General features: G+C 38.7%; 1 protein-coding gene across 2 annotated transcripts in view; it reads left to right on the top strand.

Moving 5' to 3' along the window:
- Window positions 1-3,824: 3,824 nt before the first annotated feature.
- The window catches only part of kcna4 (potassium voltage-gated channel, shaker-related subfamily, member 4), a 33,039-nt gene continuing 14,845 nt past the window's right edge, over window positions 3,825-22,018 (top strand). The window contains exons 1-2 of one of the 2 annotated variants that reach the window (XM_056747955.1): window positions 3,825-5,091; window positions 5,210-5,371. In XM_056747955.1, the coding sequence (XP_056603933.1) occupies window positions 3,999-5,091; window positions 5,210-5,244 (1,128 nt within the window). In that variant the 5' untranslated portion in view covers window positions 3,825-3,998 and the 3' untranslated portion in view covers window positions 5,245-5,371. Of the gene's footprint in view, window positions 7,271-22,018 lie in introns of those variants that run through there. The other variant, XM_056747947.1, reaches the window with a different exon arrangement.

Here is a 22,018-nt window from a genome sequence, read left to right on the forward strand (position 1 = left end):
GGACTACTGCAATTCCCTCTATTTTGGGATTGGTCAATCAGCTTTATCCTGTTTACAATTAGTTGAAAATTCAGCAGCCAGACTTTTAACAAGGCACATTGGTCAACTTCGGTTGAATTAAATAGTGCTATAAAAAATAAACGTGACATTGACATTAAAAAACGAAAATGTAAACGAAAAATCCCCAGTTAAATTATAATCATATATATACATTAATATAATATAAATATAATTATAAATTAATCTCAGCATTAATTCTTTGTTAAAAATGTCTATATTTATTCAGATCCAAATATAAGATAAACTAATATGTTCAAAGCAAAACTAACAACTAGACACAGACTAAATACTGTACATAAACTAAACAGAAATAAAAAGTTCACATCAGTCCTACCTGCTGGAGTTTTGCTCAGACAAAATCTCTTGCTCTCTCATATGGACACTTATACCCTCCTGTAAGACCAGATGCCGACCATTGGTTGAGACAAGCCATGTCTTATCATACTACGGTATTTGCTTTTGTGGAGGTGGCACAAATCCTTAAAGCCCTGCGGCCATGGCATTCAGTCTGGGAGAGGCTTAGCCAGCACAGCATCCATGTAAAGGCCACCAGTCATGTTCTGGTTTTCAAGGTCAATTTTTCTACAACACATTTATTTTTATATAAATCTACTGGAACAATCACTTGTTTCAGGAACCTTGTTTTGATAATTAATCTAATAGTTCCAGATGGCTTCCTTAAAGAGCCCGACATGTTCAACAGATTTTTGTCTGATGGAATTTTTTTGGAAGATCAAAAATGTGTGTAAATTATTAGGTTCCAATTGAATACTTATCTGAAATGAGTCTCTGTAATTCTACAAGTCTAGCATTCGTTTCACATAGCATTGCTATATAGGCCTATACTTGAATATTGCCTGAATCTGTTTGAAAGCTACAGTCTTCTTGATTTTTATTTTGCTTTAGCATTCAGTTTCTTTCTCATATCTCAGCCTGCTTCGACATCTTTGACACAAATCAGCTCCAGCTCAACTTTGACAAGACTGAGCTCCTCTTTTTCAGACTTATCCGCCCCCGGTTTCTTTCTATTTTGAAGGTCAAGCAGTCATTGACTCCTGATGTGTACAAATCTGGCTGTCCAAAAAGACCCAGTGACCTTCGCTTATCATGCTGAGACATCTGTCCCAGCATACGGCTGTTTAATGCAGCAAAACAGCTTTTTTCTATTTCTAGTACATCAAACATGTTGCTGCCTGACTTTTCATCTGCCGCGTTTCATCTTCAGTAATTCTCACATTTTCCCAAGTCTCAATATTTACCTACCAATGGTGGCAGACTTATTTGATTCCTATTGACGGTTTCGGCAGCAACAACATAATCAAACATGGCCCAAACTTAATTTCCGATAGACCTCAGCAAAGAAACTGTTGAGTAGTTTTAATTGAATTTAATACAAATAATATACATAATAAATTAATATTCATATAAATTAAACATAACTTTTTTTGTGAATATAGGTATTATGGCCTGTTCAGTTACATATTTTTAGGAAGTAAATACGCATGCTCAATTTAATAACAATTTTTTGTTAGGTATACAGAGAGGTAAATTCCATCTGAATGGTTATATGAGGTGTCCCTGGCCTCTATAGCTCTATGAAGTTGTTGTTTGAAATAAAACTACTGCCCCCTTATATTCTGTCTATTCTCCATTGTGCCAACTGCATGCTAGCAATGAGCACAATAGACACATGATAAGCAATGCTCAAAACACGCTACTGCATATGTGTTTCGAAGAGAATTTAAAATCATTAAACTGGATCAGTTGGTCGGTGCAAGCTGCTTAAAAAAGAGAAGACAATAGTAAACACCAAAATAAACCAGTCAAATCAGTCTGATTCACAGATTTACCATGTAAAGCAGAGTATATAAAATATAATAGCTAAAGTTTTAGTTCAGAATGTCTTGAGTCTTAAATTTCAGTTGATTACAAAATAACTTCCCTTGAACACAGTGCTGATACTGAATCTGTGTTCATAAAGCTCTCTGATATTGAATAATGTGCTTCAGAAAAAGGTGGTGTAGTGGAGAGTAATCTGATCTGTTTTACTTTAATACACACATCTCATCAGTTTAATTTAAAACCTGAAAACATATCATCATTTTTGGAACTTTGGATAGCCAACATCTTATTATTATTTCCTTAAACTTTGTTTAAACAATCTGGAAGTGGCAGTTAGCGATCGTTGCAGTTGTCCGTTGTCATTACAATGTTTAGGCTAAATATTTAACTTAGACTCTTTGCTTGACAGAAATGCAGAGATACGGCACTATCACGTCGTTCTTTATTGATTTGTTTTTCTTTCTTTAAAATGAAAACCAAAGAGGCTTTGACAGAAAGTGCGTGAATCTCAGTGACTGATGCGCGCACCGTCTGTCTGGTGCGCACTGTTTGTGCTACGCAGCAGTCCCTCGGGCAGGTATTTGCGATTATCTGGATGTCCACAGATGCACAAGGGGCTGGTCAAGTTTGAAAAATGCAGCACACGGGCGTGCGCGCAATGACCCGCCGTCGCCACTGGGGGACGACCAAGTTCTTTCTGCGCTGCAAACGTGCCTATCTCGGCGCAGCTCAGCTCCCAAATAACACGAGCACAATGCTCAATGGGCGAGACTGAGCGGCAGACAGATGCGCGCTGCGCATACTTACCTAAGGCTATTTCACATGGCATCCTAAAACTTTGATGCATCTCGACTCTGATGCTGCTCGTTTGATTTATCGAGCCACGCAGCATGCTCTTGGCAGCAGCACCTGCTTTTTGGTGAGTGTGAGTCCAGGCTTAATGCAGCGGTGCATGTTTTTTGGGGAGGGGGAGATGTGCAGGTGATGAGAGATCCTGTTGAATTAAGACCCAACGGCGGACCGTGGCCAAAACTGTCATCCCTCGATTGCGATCACACCTGCCTGTTGAGGTGTTATGTTCTGCGTTTGGATACGTCGAGGAATATCTGTATTACCAAAGCGTAGAGGGAATTTTAGACAAACCTGGGATTTACGTCCTCACGCATCTCCAGCTTTTTATATTAAGGGTGGTTGCTGAGAAGACGTTCTCTTATCTTTTCTTGTGTAAGTGACTCGAACGATGGAAGTTAGAGTGCATGAGAGGGCTGATAAATTGCGTGCGACGACTGTTTATAATTAATTGTCAGGGGAATTTGGATCAGTGATATCACGCGCTGTTTCCTGTTTCTTGCTTGGCTGGCCTGTAATAATAAGATTGTGCCATTGATATTATTTCTATTATTTTTTTTTGCAGAAGGGTATACGAATAATAATATTGTCTTTGTTCTCAAATACTTTGATGATATATATATATTATATGTAGCCATCGAAGACTTGATGGGATGTCAATTCTTCAGGGCAAATTATATGATGTACAGTGTTTGTTTTCTACAACACGTTTATTTTTTCTTTTCTTTGCAGCTGTTGCTGGTGTCAGACGGATTCAGTGATTCATTCATATAGCCACTGAAGGGGCAGAGGACTGGACAAACCTACACCCCACCCCTCCCTCACAGCAAAAATGGGAACCAGTGATTTCATAGGTGCAAAAGTCTCTACGGCGAATGAGCACCTAGGATAACGTCGCTGTCTCTCTTGCATCCAGTTACCTTTATGGATTACCGTGACAGCAGTGCGCGCCACCTAACCATATGGATTCTATGGCACTCTTGGGCACATATCCCTAATGATGTCACCAGAAACGCTCTCGTTTCACAACAGTTGTTAAAGTCCAATTACAATAAGTAAAAGTGCATTTAAAGACCATCGAAACTACACTTGAACTACGCTTGCGTATTAACTAGGCGATGGACAACTAACAGCGCCAGTCAAGTGCATTTATGAACTTTAATGTGCTAAGACGGTCTCGTGCTTAGCCTTATTCTTTATCCAATTGCTGAGTTTTTGGGGGGTCCAACGTTTCATAGTTCGTGAAGATGGAATTTGCTATGGTGGGCGCGGACAGCGGGAGTTGCAACAACCACCTGCCCTACGGATATGCACAGGCTCGTGCCAGAGAGAGAGAGCGCGAGCGGGAGAGACAGTCGCGCGCAGTGGCGACGGCATCATCAGCTGAAGCTGTAACGGTTGGAGAGGGAGGTGGGTCCTGTGGCCATCCCCACAACAACCCGCATCAGAGTCGAACCGCCTCTTCAACGAATGCCAACAACAGTAGCGCCGGGACCGCCTCGTGCCCCTCCTCCTCCCAGCAGCCGCAACAGCAGCAGCAACACCAAGAGCCACCACAGCAACTTCTCAGAGAGCGAAAAAAGCAAAGAGGCGTCTCGCGCTGGAGACGGAACCGCGCAGCACTCGGTGGGGATCTGCGCCACTCAGAGTTGGCGCTCCTAGGGTCCGAGGAGGACATAATGATTGAGGAGGACGAGGCAGAGGGCGAGGAAGAAGAGGAGGACAGGGGAAGTAAGAGATCGAGTTTTGTCTATAACATGGATGATGAAGAGGAGACGGTTTCTTTAACGGACAGGCGTCCTCAGTCAGGGTACGAAAATGTTTACAATGAGTACGGCTGCTGCGAGAGAGTTGTCATCAACGTGTCAGGCTTGAAGTTTGAAACTCAAATGAAGACTCTCGCACAGTTCCCCGACACTCTCTTGGGGGACCCTGAGAAACGAATCAGGTACTTCGATCCTCTGCGCAACGAATACTTTTTTGACAGGAACAGACCAAGCTTCGACGCCATTCTATACTTCTATCAGTCAGGGGGGCGATTAAAGCGACCCGCCAACGTGCCGTTTGACATATTTTCCGAAGAGGTGAAGTTCTATGAACTCGGCGAAGAGGCAATGCTCAAGTTTCGCGAGGATGAGGGCTTTGTGAAAGAGGAAGAGAAGCCGCTACCCGAGGACGAGTTTAAACGTCAGATCTGGCTCTTGTTCGAGTATCCAGAGAGTTCAAGTCCAGCCAGAGGGATTGCGGTCGTGTCGGTCTTGGTTATCGTCATATCCATTGTTATTTTTTGTTTAGAAACATTGCCAGAATTCAGGGATGACAAAGAATTCCTCAGCCCAGGTAAAAATTCCACACACGCAGACAATGGATTCACGCCATTTAATGATCCATTTTTCATCGTTGAGACAGTATGCATAATTTGGTTCTCATTTGAGATAATTGTCCGTTTTTTTGCTAGCCCCAGCAAACCTGCTTTCTTTAAAAACGCAATGAACTCCATAGACATTGTCTCTATTTTGCCTTATTTCATAACTCTTGGCACAGACCTCGCTCAACAACAAGGCAACGGACAACAGGCAATGAGTTTCGCGATTCTGAGAATAATACGGCTTGTCAGAGTGTTTAGGATCTTCAAGCTGTCTCGACATTCTAAAGGTCTCCAGATTCTCGGACACACATTACGCGCAAGCATGCGAGAACTGGCGCTGCTCATCTTCTTTCTTGTCATCGGTGTCATTCTGTTCTCTAGCGCCGTGTACTTTGCGGAGGCTGATGAGCCGTCGTCACAGTTCACGAGCATTCCAGATGCTTTTTGGTGGGCTGTGGTGACCATGACCACGGTGGGTTACGGGGACATGAAGCCTATAACAGTTGGGGGTAAAATAGTGGGCTCGTTGTGCGCCATAGCAGGTGTCCTGACCATTGCGCTTCCAGTGCCCGTCATCGTGTCCAACTTCAATTACTTTTATCACCGGGAAACTGATAACGAAGATCCGACGACCGTTGTTGAACAGCCCCCACCAGGTTGCCCGTATTTTCCGGATTTCCTCAGAAAATTAAAAGGGTCCCCATCGGGGTCGTCTTTGGGTGACAAGGCTGCTGAGTATATGGAGATGGAAGAAGGCGTCACGGAATCTCTGTGCGGTGCTGACACGCAGAGCCCGAGTAGAGGGAACGGTACTGATATAGGCGGGAAAAACAGTTCACATTCACGAAACCTACAGACAGATGTATGATTATAAAAAGACGATAACCTTTTTTGAGATGTTTTCGTGAAGATGACTGCACAAATAAATCAGTTAACAGCACACATGCACGCACGGTTGCGCACTTACAACGTGAAGACATACGCTCGTGCGCAAACACACAGAGAAGCTCACACACGCATACTCAAGTTATGGACCTAAGCTGAAACATTTTTGCAATGTGGCTACATTTGTAGAGAAACATACGCTGTAATCCAGTGACAGGCAACGCAAAAATCACCAGCTTTACATGACGTGGAGAGGATATCTGCCCACCTGTTCTGTTGATAGAACTGAAGAACTACCTGTTCATTAAATGAAGGCAACAAAGAGAAATTTGCATAGGCACTTTATGAGTTACGTTTGTCAGTAATTGTAGAAGAGTTCTTATCCAATGCTATTATGCAATAACGTTAAAATCGTTTGCACTATCATCAATTATGTTATAGTCTCCTAGGCAGGGAGGCAGCACATTGACTGATAAAATAATAATAATATACATTGTATTAACAATTCGAAATAATATGAAATAACTACGCTGCAACAATCACTGCTGAGAGCAAAGAAAATGAATTCTAAAACTACTTGATGTTTCCCATATTAATGAATTATTCTTTTTTTAATTATTAATTGGAGAGCAGAACGCATGACCAAGGGAATATTATCCTAAATCAAATTTTGGCAAGATGTGTCAGCATGCCAGTATTCAGGATGTACTTCATTCTGGTAAAACCCTATTAGCAACCCCTGTGTAGTTATTTGTGCATTGTCCAGGATAGCTGAAGAGTCATTTTGATCAGTCCCTTTGTGAGTATTGAAAAACAAAACAATCATCTTTGTTTTTGTGAAACATACACTGCACTCTTTTGTTCGTTTTCAACTCTCAATCATCATGCGAGGATTCATTCTCTCTAAGCATAAATGTCACAATATGGTAAGCCGATGCCAAAACACCAGTTTTACATTCTCCAACAAAGTCAACGACACCAGGCTTGAAGGATCGGTTGGCCACTGCTTTCAAGTTACTGTTTTGGAAGTATAATTCAAGGGAATGCTTCATGCAACTATTTCTTCGTCCCTTTACCAACTGTCAGTGCGTCCCTTTATAAAAATACTGATGGAAATAACAAGTCAAGCAGCACTGGAGGGAACATGAACTCGTCTCCAGCGCTTTGTCGGACTTCATGCACAAGAGTGGGCTACCTGCGTTCCGGAACGACCACACGGAGGGCACGATGACTAATGAGCATGCGCAGTTTACCGTTCAAGCTAAGGTAAGTGTTTGTTTATTTACACACCAATCATGTGATCATCTTCGTGCTCAATGCTACATGGCCCCAGGTGTTTAATCATGTGTACAGGTGTTTACCCATCTGCATCTACACTAAATAAGATGTGTGTTAGTGTTAGAAACAATTGCTTTACATGGCATGCCATAGATTATACCCACACTTCTCTCAAAACAATATATCTACAATATCCTGAATTGCCTAGCAACAAGGGATCTGTTTTAAAAGAACACTAACCGTGCTGGAATCCAAAAATCTTCAAAGCGTCAAAGTGTTTACAGCTTCATTTTCAGATGTCATAATATATAGCTGTCGCTGTTATATTGTAGACAAGATAATTACCATTTATTCTACAATAAACTGACATTTTGCCATTAATGAGATGTACTCTTAGTACTACAGTGAGATAGCTGTTGGCTTCCAAGACTTGCTTATCTATGTCAACTAGTTAAACTTGTAGGCTTAAGCCTATTTATTGAGTATATTGACTTATTGGATTATTGCACATAATTACTTTGTGTTGGTGTGCCTTGTGGTCTGTTCTAAATGTACATAATTTATTAATAATAAAAAACCTTAATACAATTGTAATAGTTATTATTATTAAACAAACTAGATTGGTGGGGTCACCTCTATAAACTGCGTCATGTGAGAACTGACTTGACCGAGTACAATGTCACTTTTCAGAAGTGATCAGAATTCATTATTAGACATGCAGCACATACAGCGGAAGACATACTGTATGTCTGTTTTACTGTTTTAGTTTAATACGATGTAGATAATTTTTTTCACTGTTTTATACGGTGTAGATAATTTTATCATGTGTCTTTATTTGCAATGTCATGGGAGTTTATTGATCATTCATTCCACTGCAAATAGGCAAGTGTTAGTGTGAGTACTTTCTTTTCCTAGTATTTATATTATTATATTTACTAGAGTTCTATAGGAATCTTGCTTGCCAAGTCATGCAGTGCTTTTGCATACAGTAGATACACGAAACAGACAGATAATACTCAAATTTACATAATAGCCCAGGTCATTAAGCAGTCGTTTACAGGTTAATGTTGTATGCCATTAAGAGGTTATACTGCAGTGTAATTGATTAAATATTTGACTATAATTAGCCCGTTTGTAGGTCCTTTAAACAGATCGGGGCCCAAACCCTGTTGTTGTATTATTTTTTTGAGTCTGAAAGCTAAATCAGCCTTAAAGGTTGCTTGCCTATTTAAGCACAGGTCTCTGTTGATGAACACACTGTCGCGCAGGTGTTACATTTGTAAAATGGCCAAGTTATCGCAGCCCATCTCACTACTGTGCACTAGCTTTATGTTATGAAACCACACTTTTATTAAACACAGAGAATACTGATTTTGAGATCGGTGGCCTGTACAGTCAATTCATGGTAAAGTATATGTTTTTTTAAGTGTGTGCATAACGTATAGTAAATCAATAAAACTCTCGACCACATCAGCTTCATAAATATCATCCTCACTGAAAGTATCACACTAGATTTCCTATTGTCGATCGTCCATGACAACAATGGACATTTGGCCTTATTGATAGATCAGTGCGACACCAATCTCCATTTCCGTAACACTGACACCCCGTAAATATCAAGACCGACGTTTGAACAGCGTGGAGAGCCAGAATAATATGCCATTAGTCCAACTGAAAGCAATCAGCATCGCTTCACCCAGAGCGTTAATTAGCTGCTGTACTTGATGTGTGTAGCATGACACAGAAGTGTAGCTGTACAGCAGGGCTAGATTTCCATACCCACGCATACATAAAACTTGTCGGATGATGGAAAAATAAACAGCTGCATGGATTAGAAACTAAATTGTCAGATGTTTCACTCTATAATCCCCTCATCTTCTCCCTGTAAAACTGAGATTCAGTCGAATCTGAAGTGTGGTTTAGTTTTATCTTTATGTAACTGTATAAATACTGTAATGTTTTGCCATATGAACCTTTTGGAGTTTCTTTAGTTGGCCCTAAGCACAGGTGGTGCGATGCATCTGAGACTTGGGATAGAAACTGGTTCTTTAGGATTGCAAGGCTTTTTAGGACCAGTGTCCAGGCAGTGTGTTTAATTTTGAAAGTGTGCAGTGGTTTAATTTAAAACGTCCTGCAGCTAAACAAAGTTCAAGAAAAGCTGATTCATGGAATGATTTATTGTTGCTAACAGTAGGGTCTTTTACCCTCAAGTCAAGTTTGAGTTTTATGAACTTATATTTTCCTGGAATACACACACTGTTTGACTACCCTGTTAAAAAGACCAGTGTTGCTGGCCACCAATGTATGTTGTGTTTTGAATGCTTGCTGGTGCTTCATTTTGGTTTGTTCATGTTCAGGATTCTTGTATATATTTACTAGCAAGAGTGCCGTGGTCAACCAGCTTCACCAGAAACACCATGCAGCTTGACCAACATGCTTTGTCGCTGAACAGCATGGAAAAATTGGGTTACCAGCACTAACCATCATAAACCCTGCTGGTCCAAGCTGGTCTTTTCAAGGTGCATGGAAGGCTGTTTTCCCTTTTATATTCCACAAGGAAGCATAAACCTCGCTCTTACAGTCCGCATCTGATTGTACCTCCCTCTGTGGCATTTGTTTGTGTTGTTGACTTGTCATGGGCACACACACATAGACAAAAACATTTCTCTTCAGGGTTTAATAACACTCCCGTAGGGCAGGGCAGTGGAGGGCAGGATGTGTGTGTTGCTGAGCATTTCTGTCTTGTTGGGTTGTGTTTCTCCTATCTGATGGCTTACACCCAGAGGGTCAGGGAGCATTGTCTGCACTAATAGTACTGACTCCTGTGATGAGAGACCCTAGACGGGACGCACGCAATGGGACACCCTAACAAAATGTGTGACCTTAGCAGAGGTCAGCACATCAGAGGCTGTCACTTTCATTCAGAATCAAGATAAAGAAAACAGACTATTACAAAACGTTACTATAAAAGGGGCAGGATACATTTATGCATAGTGCAAAAAAAAAAACATGGTAGCCTTCCAACCTACCTGCTGTTGTGTTTTTAGGGATACTTAATAAAACATTAAATAAAAATACATAAAAGTTTAATGTTTCAAAATAACCCCTGTGTGACTGGAGTTACCTGTGTTTTTTCATTGTTTGTTTTACTGATATATTCTTACTTCAGAATGACAGTGATGTCGGCATAAATATTTATTATCATTGAATTCTTTTCTCAAGACGTTGCGGAAAAATGGACTACTGAATATGCTGAACAAAAAAATCGGAATAACATGCAAATATGTTTGAAACGACAAAATTTGTTGTCGGTTTTAAACAAGAAAATGAAAAAGCAAAAAGCTGACAACCATTGATGAACAAGGTTAATACCCAACATTAATATATCATCATCAGAATTGAACATGGCATTAGTATTATAATGAACATTTATGCAATAGGAGAGATTCATTAGTGTCTTGTTTTTACATCAAAGTATCAATTCAATACAATTTTTTGTAAATTACAAACTATTCAATAAAATTGTGCTCTATGCACTAAACTCAAGTGTGGATCAGCTGATCCTCAGCTGAGGCAGAAAGATCCAGTGAAAAATAACCCTTGTTCCCCAGTTGATGATTTGGGCATACGTGAGATATGTTTAGACACATACCCAAATCATCAGGGCAGTCGTGGCCTAATGGCCAGAGATTCTGACTTGCTTTGCGGGTAACGATTGAGGTGCCCTTGACCAAGGCACCTTACCCCCACTTGCTCCCCGCATTTTTGATGATCGTTTCTGTTCAGTCTGCTCTTTTTATTGTGTTTAACAGGCCTACCTGTAGGGGGAATGCTGCTCTTCTCAAATGCCCCTCCAGTAGAACCCCATTGCTGCTGCTCTACTCCTGTAAGGGAAATGCTGCTCTTCTTTTTAATGCATATACTGAAGAGCACCCTTTGCTGCTACTGTGATTGGCGCCTATGGTTCTGTTGGGGGGAATAAATGAAATAATAATTCACAGTCGTATACCCCTATCGTGGTGTTGGGGAGTTATCACTGTGCTCCCTGGTCTTATTCATGCTGGCTGCATGTATGGGCAGAGAGTTTTGCCCAGAACAGAACCATACCACCAATCTAAACTGCATGCTAATTGTCAATAATTTTGACGGTAGTGAACCTGGCAGAAATCAAGAATATAGCGTTGGCTTGCATCGGCTGATCCTCATTTTTCCTGTTGAAATAGGACGCAATCACAGCTTCCGTTTTAAAATTCATTCAGCTAATAGCAGCTTATCGCGTTGCTCAGGAGCAAATTACCCTCCTCCTTCCCCAGCTCCACTTCACATTTTCAATCGGGACTCAACTTCTGTGATTCCATTTCTTTAGTCCCAACTACATTTGATATATCTGTTGCACTTAAATGTCTTTAAGAACTACTGACATCTGCTTGTTCTGTCCTGTTTACCCTATGGGGGGTTATCGCTGCGCTCCCTGCTCTTATTCATGCTGGCTGCATGGATGTTGGGAGTTTTGCCCAGAACCCTACCACCAATCCAAACTATATCATTTTGACAGTAGTGAACCTGACAGAACAGAGTAACTGTTTTGCATTTGCAGGACTCTTAAATTATTTTCCCTAATATGTCTTGAATACTTATATGACGAAAGCTGAAAGGAAAAACACAGCATTTCTAAATCATACAGATTTCTTAAAATACAACAGAGTGCACAAATTAACAATGTGAACTGAAATGACCTGAGTATATGTACAATGTGCATTCATTTGTATTTTGTTAAGAGGAAAACATAAAATAATTTACACTCAGGTCTTCCTTAATCCCTTTAAATACAGTACAGCTGTGCAGTATAGCTCACAGATTAGTTTCAATGTCACATTATATAGTAAATTAAGAAAACAAGAAAGATTGGAGTAATTGAAGCAATTCAGATGAACTGTTATCGGCCCATGTATAAACATGGATACTCCAAACACATTGTTCTTTTTTGTTCATATGATGTGAAAGTTGCTGGCTTGCTTCAGTTCCTCAGTATTTGGTACAATCCATTTAGAAACTGTACTTCTTGTTAATTTTATTACTAAAAAATATTTTTTAAAGACTTTATTAAATGTTTTAAATGATTAGAAATGTATGACTTCAGTCTTGTCTGTCTTTTCAGTCTATTTAGATTAGGTTAAATCATAAGGACCAATATATTTATCTCAGACGGAGGTGACCAATTGCAATCATTTTAGAATCAGCAAATACAAAAACAATATTATCTGGACACTTATTTGATATAGTATGTTTTTACTGGCATTCGTCAGTAATGATGGCATCGTATTGTATGCACATTGCATGCACTTATTCTCCAAGTCCAACATTACCTCATTGCAACTATTTTACAAATTGGCTAAATCTGAATTGGGGGAATGAACATGCACAATCCCAAGCAGAAAGTTTGTGTGGACTTTTAAATGTGGTGTGGATATTAAAATATGTAGGCTTATATATTTCAATCATTACAACACAACAAAAAAATCATTCAACTTGTAACTTTAAAACCAATAACAGTCCAATGCAAACTATTCAATAATTTGATGCAGCTGCATTGGCAAAATCAGTCATCAGTTCTTTAAAAACAAATTAATATTTTGGTATTAGTTAATGTTTGAAAGATACGTTTCTCGAATGCACTGTATCAAAACATACAATAACTCCATTAAATAACTCTCTAAATAATGCCATCTTTCAAGATGTGATATTGTAGGTTTCTGGGGAGGTACTGTGGCCTTGCTTTGCATCATAGACAGTCTCCATTTCCACACATACACACACTTCCATCAGAAGTAAGGAATTACTAATGGGACTGGCTATGCCCTGATGTAATTCCTGCTCTGTTTGGTGGTAATAGATGACAGCTAAACCAAGCGGGAGTCAGTGACCCTCTGACATATGCACACTTGGAAGCTGCAGACTGGACACGGCTGAGCTGTAACCAGCCTGATCTCACAGAAATTCCTCACTGTTTTACAAGGAGGACAATTCGTATGAATTCATAAGATGTGAGTCATACACAAATGTATGATTATTGGTATAAAACAATAATGAAGCCCCAAAATCGTGTCATTGGCACGAAAACAAATCAGACAAAAAGAATACGAATGAGATTAGAAAACCTCTCAAAATAGTTGCCATAGGATTGTACTGGCTTCAACTGCAAAATCCAATCCAACAAGTCTTCGTAAATTTGAACGAGTATTTCCTGCCTGGCTTGTAATGTATTAAATTGTTGATATAGTCAGCTTGAGATAGTGTAAACAATTTCATAGTATAAAGTGTTATTACTTGGCTCTCACTAAAACCCTTTATATTTCTGCTCTGTGGTGATCAGGGGATATCTTTATTGTTGTGATAGAGTTCCTCTGGTTTGTGTGTTTATCTTGGTGGATTTCCTGTGCTTTAATTGACTCGTCATGCTGCCCCCAGAGAGCAGGCTGAGAAACTGCAGTTTAGAGATCTGGAATTAACCAACACTTCCTGTCTCCCTACAGAGATCAACATACAATTCACTGCTCCTTGTATAAAAGTAGACTAATGTTTTTTTTTAATTATTTAGAGGACTGTTTTGATGGGTATAAGGATCTTTATCTAAATTTCCTCAGGAGAGCTTTTTATTTGCCTCATTTAGTTGTTCTGTGAACAAAACGTTTAGTGTGTATTTGTTTTCGGAAGAACACAGAGACCTACATTTGCTTTAGCAACAATAAAATGTTGTCTTAAGAAAAAGGGAGTAATAACAGTTTTGAAGCACATTTTGCGTACATAGTCTACAGGGAAAGTGATGTGAGATTATCCCATCATTTTTATATTGAATAATTGAGATTTTGTCCTATTGTAGCTGCCCCTGTAATGTTTATTTTCATTCTGACCACACAGCCTCGGAATGTGGTTGCATTGGTGTATTGAATGCAATCTCTGTCAAAAGATGTTTGCAGACTTTGCATATTTTTATGAATAATACCTGTTTTTTTCCCATTCTGGGTTTAAACACGCAGATGAGGCCTAGTGAGATGATTGACTTTCCCCTACAGGAATGTCTGCTGGAATGGAAGGAGAGTCTTTATTTCTCTTACACTCCCTCTTTTTCTTTCTCCGCCAGTCTATCTGTATAACTGTTTTAGCTTCTTTAGGGGGCGGAAATGTTAATGTTGCCATGGTAACCTTAGCTAAAATCTATTCAGAGCTTAGAGCGTGTGTGCATGCTGTGTATGTGTGTGTTCGTGTTTTCAGTCTTCTTTATATTGTCCTCATATAAACATAGTAAAATATGTAAAAATGGACTTGTGTAGACATTTTAGGTATCAAAATGATGTTTGACTTTGAAATGTTGATGTAATGTGACTGTGTTTTTTTGAGAGTCAGGATAAGTGGTAGGGTATAAATATTATGAGCCTGGTATGAAAACAATGGATGTCAGATGTCTAACAAATACGGAAAGAAACTTTTACTTTCTATGTTAGTGGGAGAGAGTGAAAGAGAAAGCACTTGCCTGTTGTTCGATTGGAGCAATGTTTCCTTTCTGTGAGGTTTTGCTGGAAAATGTGTTTTGGAGGCTGCAGCGCTTTCCAGCTCAATCTGTGTTTTCTCTCTCAGTTACCTGAGCATTGTTTATGGTGCCTCCATATTCATAGCAGTGTGGCAGACTCCAAGATTTGTCTCATGATATCTCTGCCGGTCCCCCAGGCTTTGGTGCATGCAACATGTGGAGCACTTAAGTGCTTTTCTGCTCCTCGCTGCTTGAGAGAAGGCTTGTTCCCCAAGCACAGCTCATCACGGCAGCTGCTGCCCTCTTTCCACATGGATTTTGACAAGTTTCTCCCTGTCGCTTAAATAATGCAAACTCTCTCGCCTCAGTTTAGCACAATTAACCACAGTGACACTGTGTGTGTGTGTGTGTGTGTGTGTGTGTGTGTAGATTTGTGACTGCCACTTTTGTTCTGTATATTCTGATTTAGGATAATGGCGAAATAATCACCTGATTGTGATTATTTGTGTATACAGGTCATTGGTTAAAGGGATATTCGCCCACAAGATACTAGAATAAATTATGCTTTATGAGAGATTAATATTATCCACATGTTTTGCGATGTATCCACAGCAAACACACGGTCTGTAAAAAAAATGGTGCTACAATGAACTTGAAAGACATGAATTGCTGCTCTTTTGTAATGGGGAGTAATTCGAGGTAAACTTGGATAAAAATGTAGAATGGATTATGATTTAATTTCATTAATTAAATTCAAATTTTATTGAAATTTTATTATATAGATTTAAAATCAAGAGAAATGCAGAAAAAATGCAGGCAGAATCTCTTTGATTATGTGTGAAACTAGAGAAATGTGGGTCAGAAATAGTGTACATTTACATTTAGACATTTGGCAGACGCTTCTTACATTGCTTTATCCTATACATTTTACGTAGGTATTTGCAATCCCCTGGGATCGAACCCACAACCTTGCTCTTACCACTGAGCTACAGGAAAGCTGTATATTGTTAATGCATATAAATTAATATTATTAATATTATTATTATATTTAGTTTGACTGTGTTCCATAATACAATTCTATAAATTTAAAATGATTCAAAAAATAAAACATTTGTATTTGAATATTATTACAAACTAGTGTTGTCTTTCTACCATACAATAAAAAAATACTCAGAAACTCTTCCAAAAAATTATATGTTTTATTGTGGTATTTTAAATTTCATGGGTAAATAAATCATTTATTTCTTCATTATTATTACATTTCAAATTGCAGTAGGCCAAGGTTGTCTCAGCCCTATTTACACTTAATTATTTACCGATTGCACCGTGTACAAATACATTAGATTTGTAAATCAAACTTTAACTTATTATTGGTCACTGCTAAGTTCCCCTGTTTTTAAATATTGCCTTACAATTGATTCTTATGTAGTTTTTGTCTCTTTGGTGACATTGCACTTTCCATCTTGCTTGTGTTTCCCACCACCTACAGTAGCTGTTCTGCTCTCATTTAGACGAGGCTTGAAAAATGGCAGCAGACTGCAGTGCTTATAGTGAACCTGTGCGAGGGAGATTTGACTCACATTAGAAACACTCTTATACTTGGAATACCAGTGTATGAAGCAGGTTTTATAGAATGTTGTCTATAAGACCAAAGTAGATATTTTAGCCAGACTGAATGACACAAGGGAAGACATATTATAACATTGTATTGACACACTACAAAAGTGCATTGCTGCTAGAAAGGCATTGCAAGCGCTAAGGATACAATAAAGTCATAGTTTATGTTTTTTATGCATATGGATAGTTGACAGATAAACCCTAAATGTGTCCTATTGTGTGACAGCAAAGATTTAGGAAATAAATCTATTTTGTGCTATTTTATATTATAAATGTTAATTGTCTAAAAGAATATATTATCAACCGTTTATTTTTCAAAGTTTTTGCTGTGTCACACGGTCACACCATGTACGGTATTTTTGTCAGTTTCCCATATAAAGAACATGCTGTTTGTTTGGTCTAAGATGTTGGGGAATATGTGGGCAAAATTATTTTAAATAACCTTTTTTTCTTAATCTGATCTGTACAAAACCCGGCTACTTTTCCTAAGTTTGCCACCTAAGCATACCAACAAATGTTGGACTTCATTCAACAATGTTTAGTTGGTGAAAATAAAAAACCTCCTTAATGAGCATTTGTGGGCACCCATAGGAAATGAATGGGATATGACTAAAATTCAGAGCATTTTTTTTGTTCAATAACCATCAATAACTGCAACACAATGCAGATCATACATACACATAAATGAAGGGGTGAGCCTATACAACATCCTCAATGTGACCAACATTCACACAAACGGACAAACACTCAAAAACAATCCAATCAGCCACAATGAAGAACATAGCAGTCTGCAGTGGGGACTACTTGAACGAAAGGGGAGGCAGGTTCAGGTGGCTTGTACACGCCCCAATCTCTTTCTCCTCCCCCACGTCAAATCAGGGACACAAAGCGAGGCGCAAAGAAAAGTGAAGAGCAAAGAGAAAACAGTATCGCAAGGGAGCGATTGGCTGAAACGCGGATTTTAAGGAGCGATGCAAAGTAGGAGATGTGTTGCAAAATTATTGTTGCTGAATTTTTACTTTGCCATACATGATTTTTTCTCTCTGTGCTTTACTTTTCTTTTTCAGATTCTTAAGTTTTACTTGCAAAGATGCAATTTTTTGCTTGATTGCTTTGCTACAAAACTCATGTTTTTTTTGCAAATATTTTTTTTCTCTTGCAAATATATACGACCCTATTTTGGCTCCATACATAGGTTTATAGATTTTAGCCAATGCAACCAGTAAATCATGCCCCTGAAATTACATGTAACTGCTATTTTTGATTAAATCAAATGTCACTGAAAAACAAAAGTGGGACATATTTTGGGGGTTTCCATTGTATTTTAATTAGTGGAATCAATATGGTTACACTTTTTTTACAGTGCCCGTGTTACAGTATACATTTAAGTACTGTGTAATTAGAATGAACTAAATGTACTTACTATAGGGTTAGGTTTTGGTTCAGGGTTAGTTACAATACTATAGTAAATACATCTAACATGTGTAACAAGGGCAGCGTAAAATAAAGTGTTACCATGAATATTTTTATGAAAATGGTTTTTAAGTGAATTTTAGGTAAAAAATCAACATAAACAGAAGCGTTGTTTATTTAAAAGTTTTTTTTACTGTGTTTTAATTAGTGGAATGAAGTTTTTAATGAAATTTTTATTTCCTGTGAAAATTGGGTGAAAAACATAAAAACTGCTTATTTTACATTTAAATAAATTAAGTAACAGAGATAAAAATCAATAAATAAATGCATAACTTGAAAGATTTTACATTTATTAAAAAAAAAAAATTGCTTGAAAGAAGCAATGTCAATTTATTAATTTTTATTACCATGACTGCTAATGTAAATGGCATCTTGAGCCCTGAGTGCATTCTTTCATCTTTCACAAATAGCAATAACCAAACATGAAATGCATCACACTGAGCCTCAATGCATATGACACAACCAAGTGTTCTATCAAAAGTGTCAGGTAAAGCTTGGTTTATGTGCATGTTTGTGAATCCATGTATGCGTGTTTGAGTTTGGATGAGGCAGAGAAAGCATTTTTAAGTCCAACGGCTGCGCAGTTTCGATGCTGACAGCTGAATCATAGGTCGCTAGGGCAGAAGGAGAAAAATCAATTGCTTTTAAATTCACTTTGTGAGGTAATATCAAAGGCATTGACTGTTGAATCACAAATAAGTACATGGGTGCGTGCAGGTTTAATGCAGAGGCAGGGTGAAGAGATGAGGGTTTATGCAGAGGCTGTTTTAGGCAGCAGTGTGATGAAGATGCCTGTCGCTGATAAAAACTCCTTCAAGACCTCCCACTCACCTTCACTATCTGCCGAAAATGACCAGTAGCTGCGGCTCGAAATCCTGCACTGACGAGCGCCTTCACCATTCATTATTATTGTTTCATTAGGTTTGCCAGCGGGTAAAACCCAAACAGAGCGCTGCAGTCATCACTCATTGATGATGCAGGTTACATTGCTCAGGGGTATGTCTACAAATTAAATTTTAATGTCCGTGCCGAATATTCATGTAATGTAATACAGCCCCAAACGGGCCAGAAAAGTACAGTGAAAGTAGTATATGTGCACCTTATTGTTTACGTACAACTTGTTATTATGAACCCTTTAAATAAAAAATTAAATCTATTTATGTTTATTTTCTTTAAGCCTTCAAATCAATAGAATAGTTTTAGGTCGGAAATTAAGTCGTTATTCACAGAAAATGGATAAATTGTGCCGGTGTCCCATTTTATGGGCTGCTTATACTGATATTTGCCATTTGATGTGAATTGTGCATTGGAATTGAAGTCACTTCGCCTGGCAAGCATCTGCGAAAAACATTTAGTTTGCCAAATACATTTTTACTTGTTTGTTAATGTTTCTGTTCTTTAACCGAGATATTACACGTATCTTATGTTTCACGTAGTATTACATCCACCTCGACATGCCCGAATTTTGTCACAGCTGTGTGGCCTGACATAATTGACATTAGGCAGAGCCCAACTGAGGCATTAGATCTGTCTGACTCTAATGGGGATGAAGGTCATTGGCAACATAAATCCAACGTGTGAAAAGAGATGGAAACGGGCACGGGATGACTGCTGATATCCTTTCTGTTTCAGATATGTCTGTGTGATTGATGAGGCTGAAAGCAAACAATACATCTTCTTTCAGGTGAAGAGAAGCAGCAAGGAAACTGGCACATTTGTGTCCCTACTTTAGATCACTCGCAAATCATTGCAGCTTTGAATTATGGGACATATTGGCATGCGACTATATCACAGACAGAGAGAGGTGTTAATCAGAAGTAGACACTTTTGGCATTTGAGAATGGTTATGTAGCTATTTTTACAAATGAAGGCTCTTCATTATCTCTGCTGGAATCTGCATGTTGTGGATGATTATATACTATGTAAGAGACAGTATGCATAGACTGTGTCATATATCAAACAGAACTGACTGCTACATTGATTTTCTGTACAGACATTCAATAAACATTTTCAGAGACCTTACCATCAACAAATCTTACATCAAAGTGTCTGATTTACTTTACCACATAGCCTGATTGTGAAAAAGGGACATATTAAGTATTTTCACATTTTAGGCAAGTCAATGAAATGTGTTTGTACATGTATATGGATATTAATATAGTTTTGACTTGGAAGTTTTTTTATCATAATAATACTTTTAACAGGATGTATTAAAGATTCCAAGGAATGGGAAGAAGGAGGCGGGAACCGCTAATGTTAGCGTGAATGCATATTTTAACCTCTACCCTAACCCAAACCCTAAACCTTACAGTATTATTTTAATTATTTCCGGGTTTCCTTTTCGTGTACGTTGAAAAATGTCTGCTCTCCACCCAGGTGCACGCAAACATTGGCGTTTCATATGCACCCAAATTTGAACTTTGGCGTACGAATTACACAATAATGCAACAGCAAGTTATTTATACACAATTGATGAGACCGGGTTGACCATATGGTTTGTTTAAATGCGATCGAATACAGGACCCATTCAACAAATTGTTTATGTAATAAAATGAACATGAAACAAAAATGTAGCAAATCGTTTATTTAAAGGGCCGCTAATACAGGGGTTTTCTGCAATGTAAAAATAGTCAGTGGTATCCAAAGAATTGAGTTTCAGCTCAAAATACACCACATATCTTTCATAACAATATGTTGAACATGGCCGTTTGTGGCTGCAATGGAAAACGCGCCATTTTTGTGTGTGTCTCTTTAAATGCAAATGAGATTCTGCTCCCCTCCCCGTATGCAAAATATGAGGTAGAGTGCTTATATATGTGCTTTGGATGACATAAAGACAAGCAATATGGCGGAAAGCGCAATTAGGTCTGTAAAGCATTGCCCAACCAAAACCATACACTAACTGCAATAAAAATCCCCTTAATGCCTTGTTCATAAATACAAATTAGATGGAAAAGACAAAATCATAGATAGAACAACATATGCTGTATGAAATGTTGGCCATTGATGATTAATCATGTGCATGCATATTACTAACAGACATAAACACGGATATAGGCATTAAGAGTTTTCAGGGTACTTGTATATGACAGACAGGTATGTAAAGATCAGCAACCAGGTGTTATTATGTTGTGAGTATCAATTTCTGCGTAACCTCATTGTCTTACAAATGCAAACTCTGTTTCAATCCGCTCTAAGTTTTGTCGCACTAGGACATACGAGAAAACACTGAATTCACAGAGAAAGACACTGCTGTAACTTTCTTTCATTGTAATGAATAAGCTCTACAGATATTATGTTAGTCACAAGTCTTTTACCACTGACGTTACGACATAACACCTGTCTTTGTACCATGTCTCAGGTTTAGCAACTTTAGCAAGGTGATTTAAAACGATGTGTAATAATACTTACTTCTTCCGGAGATAAAGCTTGATCACAAACAGCAGGTACTGATCCACTCTTGAGAATAATTTTTTTTGCGAAACCCATGCTAGGGGTATCGGACAGCGTTGTTCAAAGGCCCGGCCGGAGACCTTTCCAACGAGTCCTGGCTCGTTTCTCTCCGGACCGGAGATACGGACCAGTGAATGTTGGTAAATTCGTTATAACTCCGGCACGCGAGGTCGCAGTGGGACGAACCCGGCTTGTTGGAAAGCTCTCCTTCCGGCCTCCTTTTATGTTCCATTTTACATCCAACAACAGCTCACATTAGTTGTTTCTTAGATATTTTTTTCGCTGGCTAGTGGCTACATCTGCTCTTGCCTGAAAATGGCTGACAGCGTGTCTCTGGCGTTATGTGGAGCTAGGCGATCATAAGGCGGAGTCTGTGAGCGGTCATGGGCAGGCGTAAACAATGTGACATCAGATTGTAAGGGGATCGCCAACAGCCTGTTTTGTGTCACTGTTGTGGTTTAAAGGAGTTTACAAAAACCGCTGAATTTCTGGTACATTTAAAAGAGCATTTTCTGGTATTGCGGCCCTTTAATACAATTACTATGCAGTAAAATAATAATACAAATGAATATTAAAAATAAATAAAATAAAATATAAGTAATAGCCAAACACAAAACGGAAGTTTACTGGGGGCAGGCGTGCGCACGTCCGATGAAACGTTCTAT

This window comes from Triplophysa dalaica, chromosome 1 (assembly GCF_015846415.1).
Source record: "Triplophysa dalaica isolate WHDGS20190420 chromosome 1, ASM1584641v1, whole genome shotgun sequence".
Taxonomy (NCBI): Eukaryota; Metazoa; Chordata; class Actinopteri; order Cypriniformes; family Nemacheilidae; genus Triplophysa; species Triplophysa dalaica.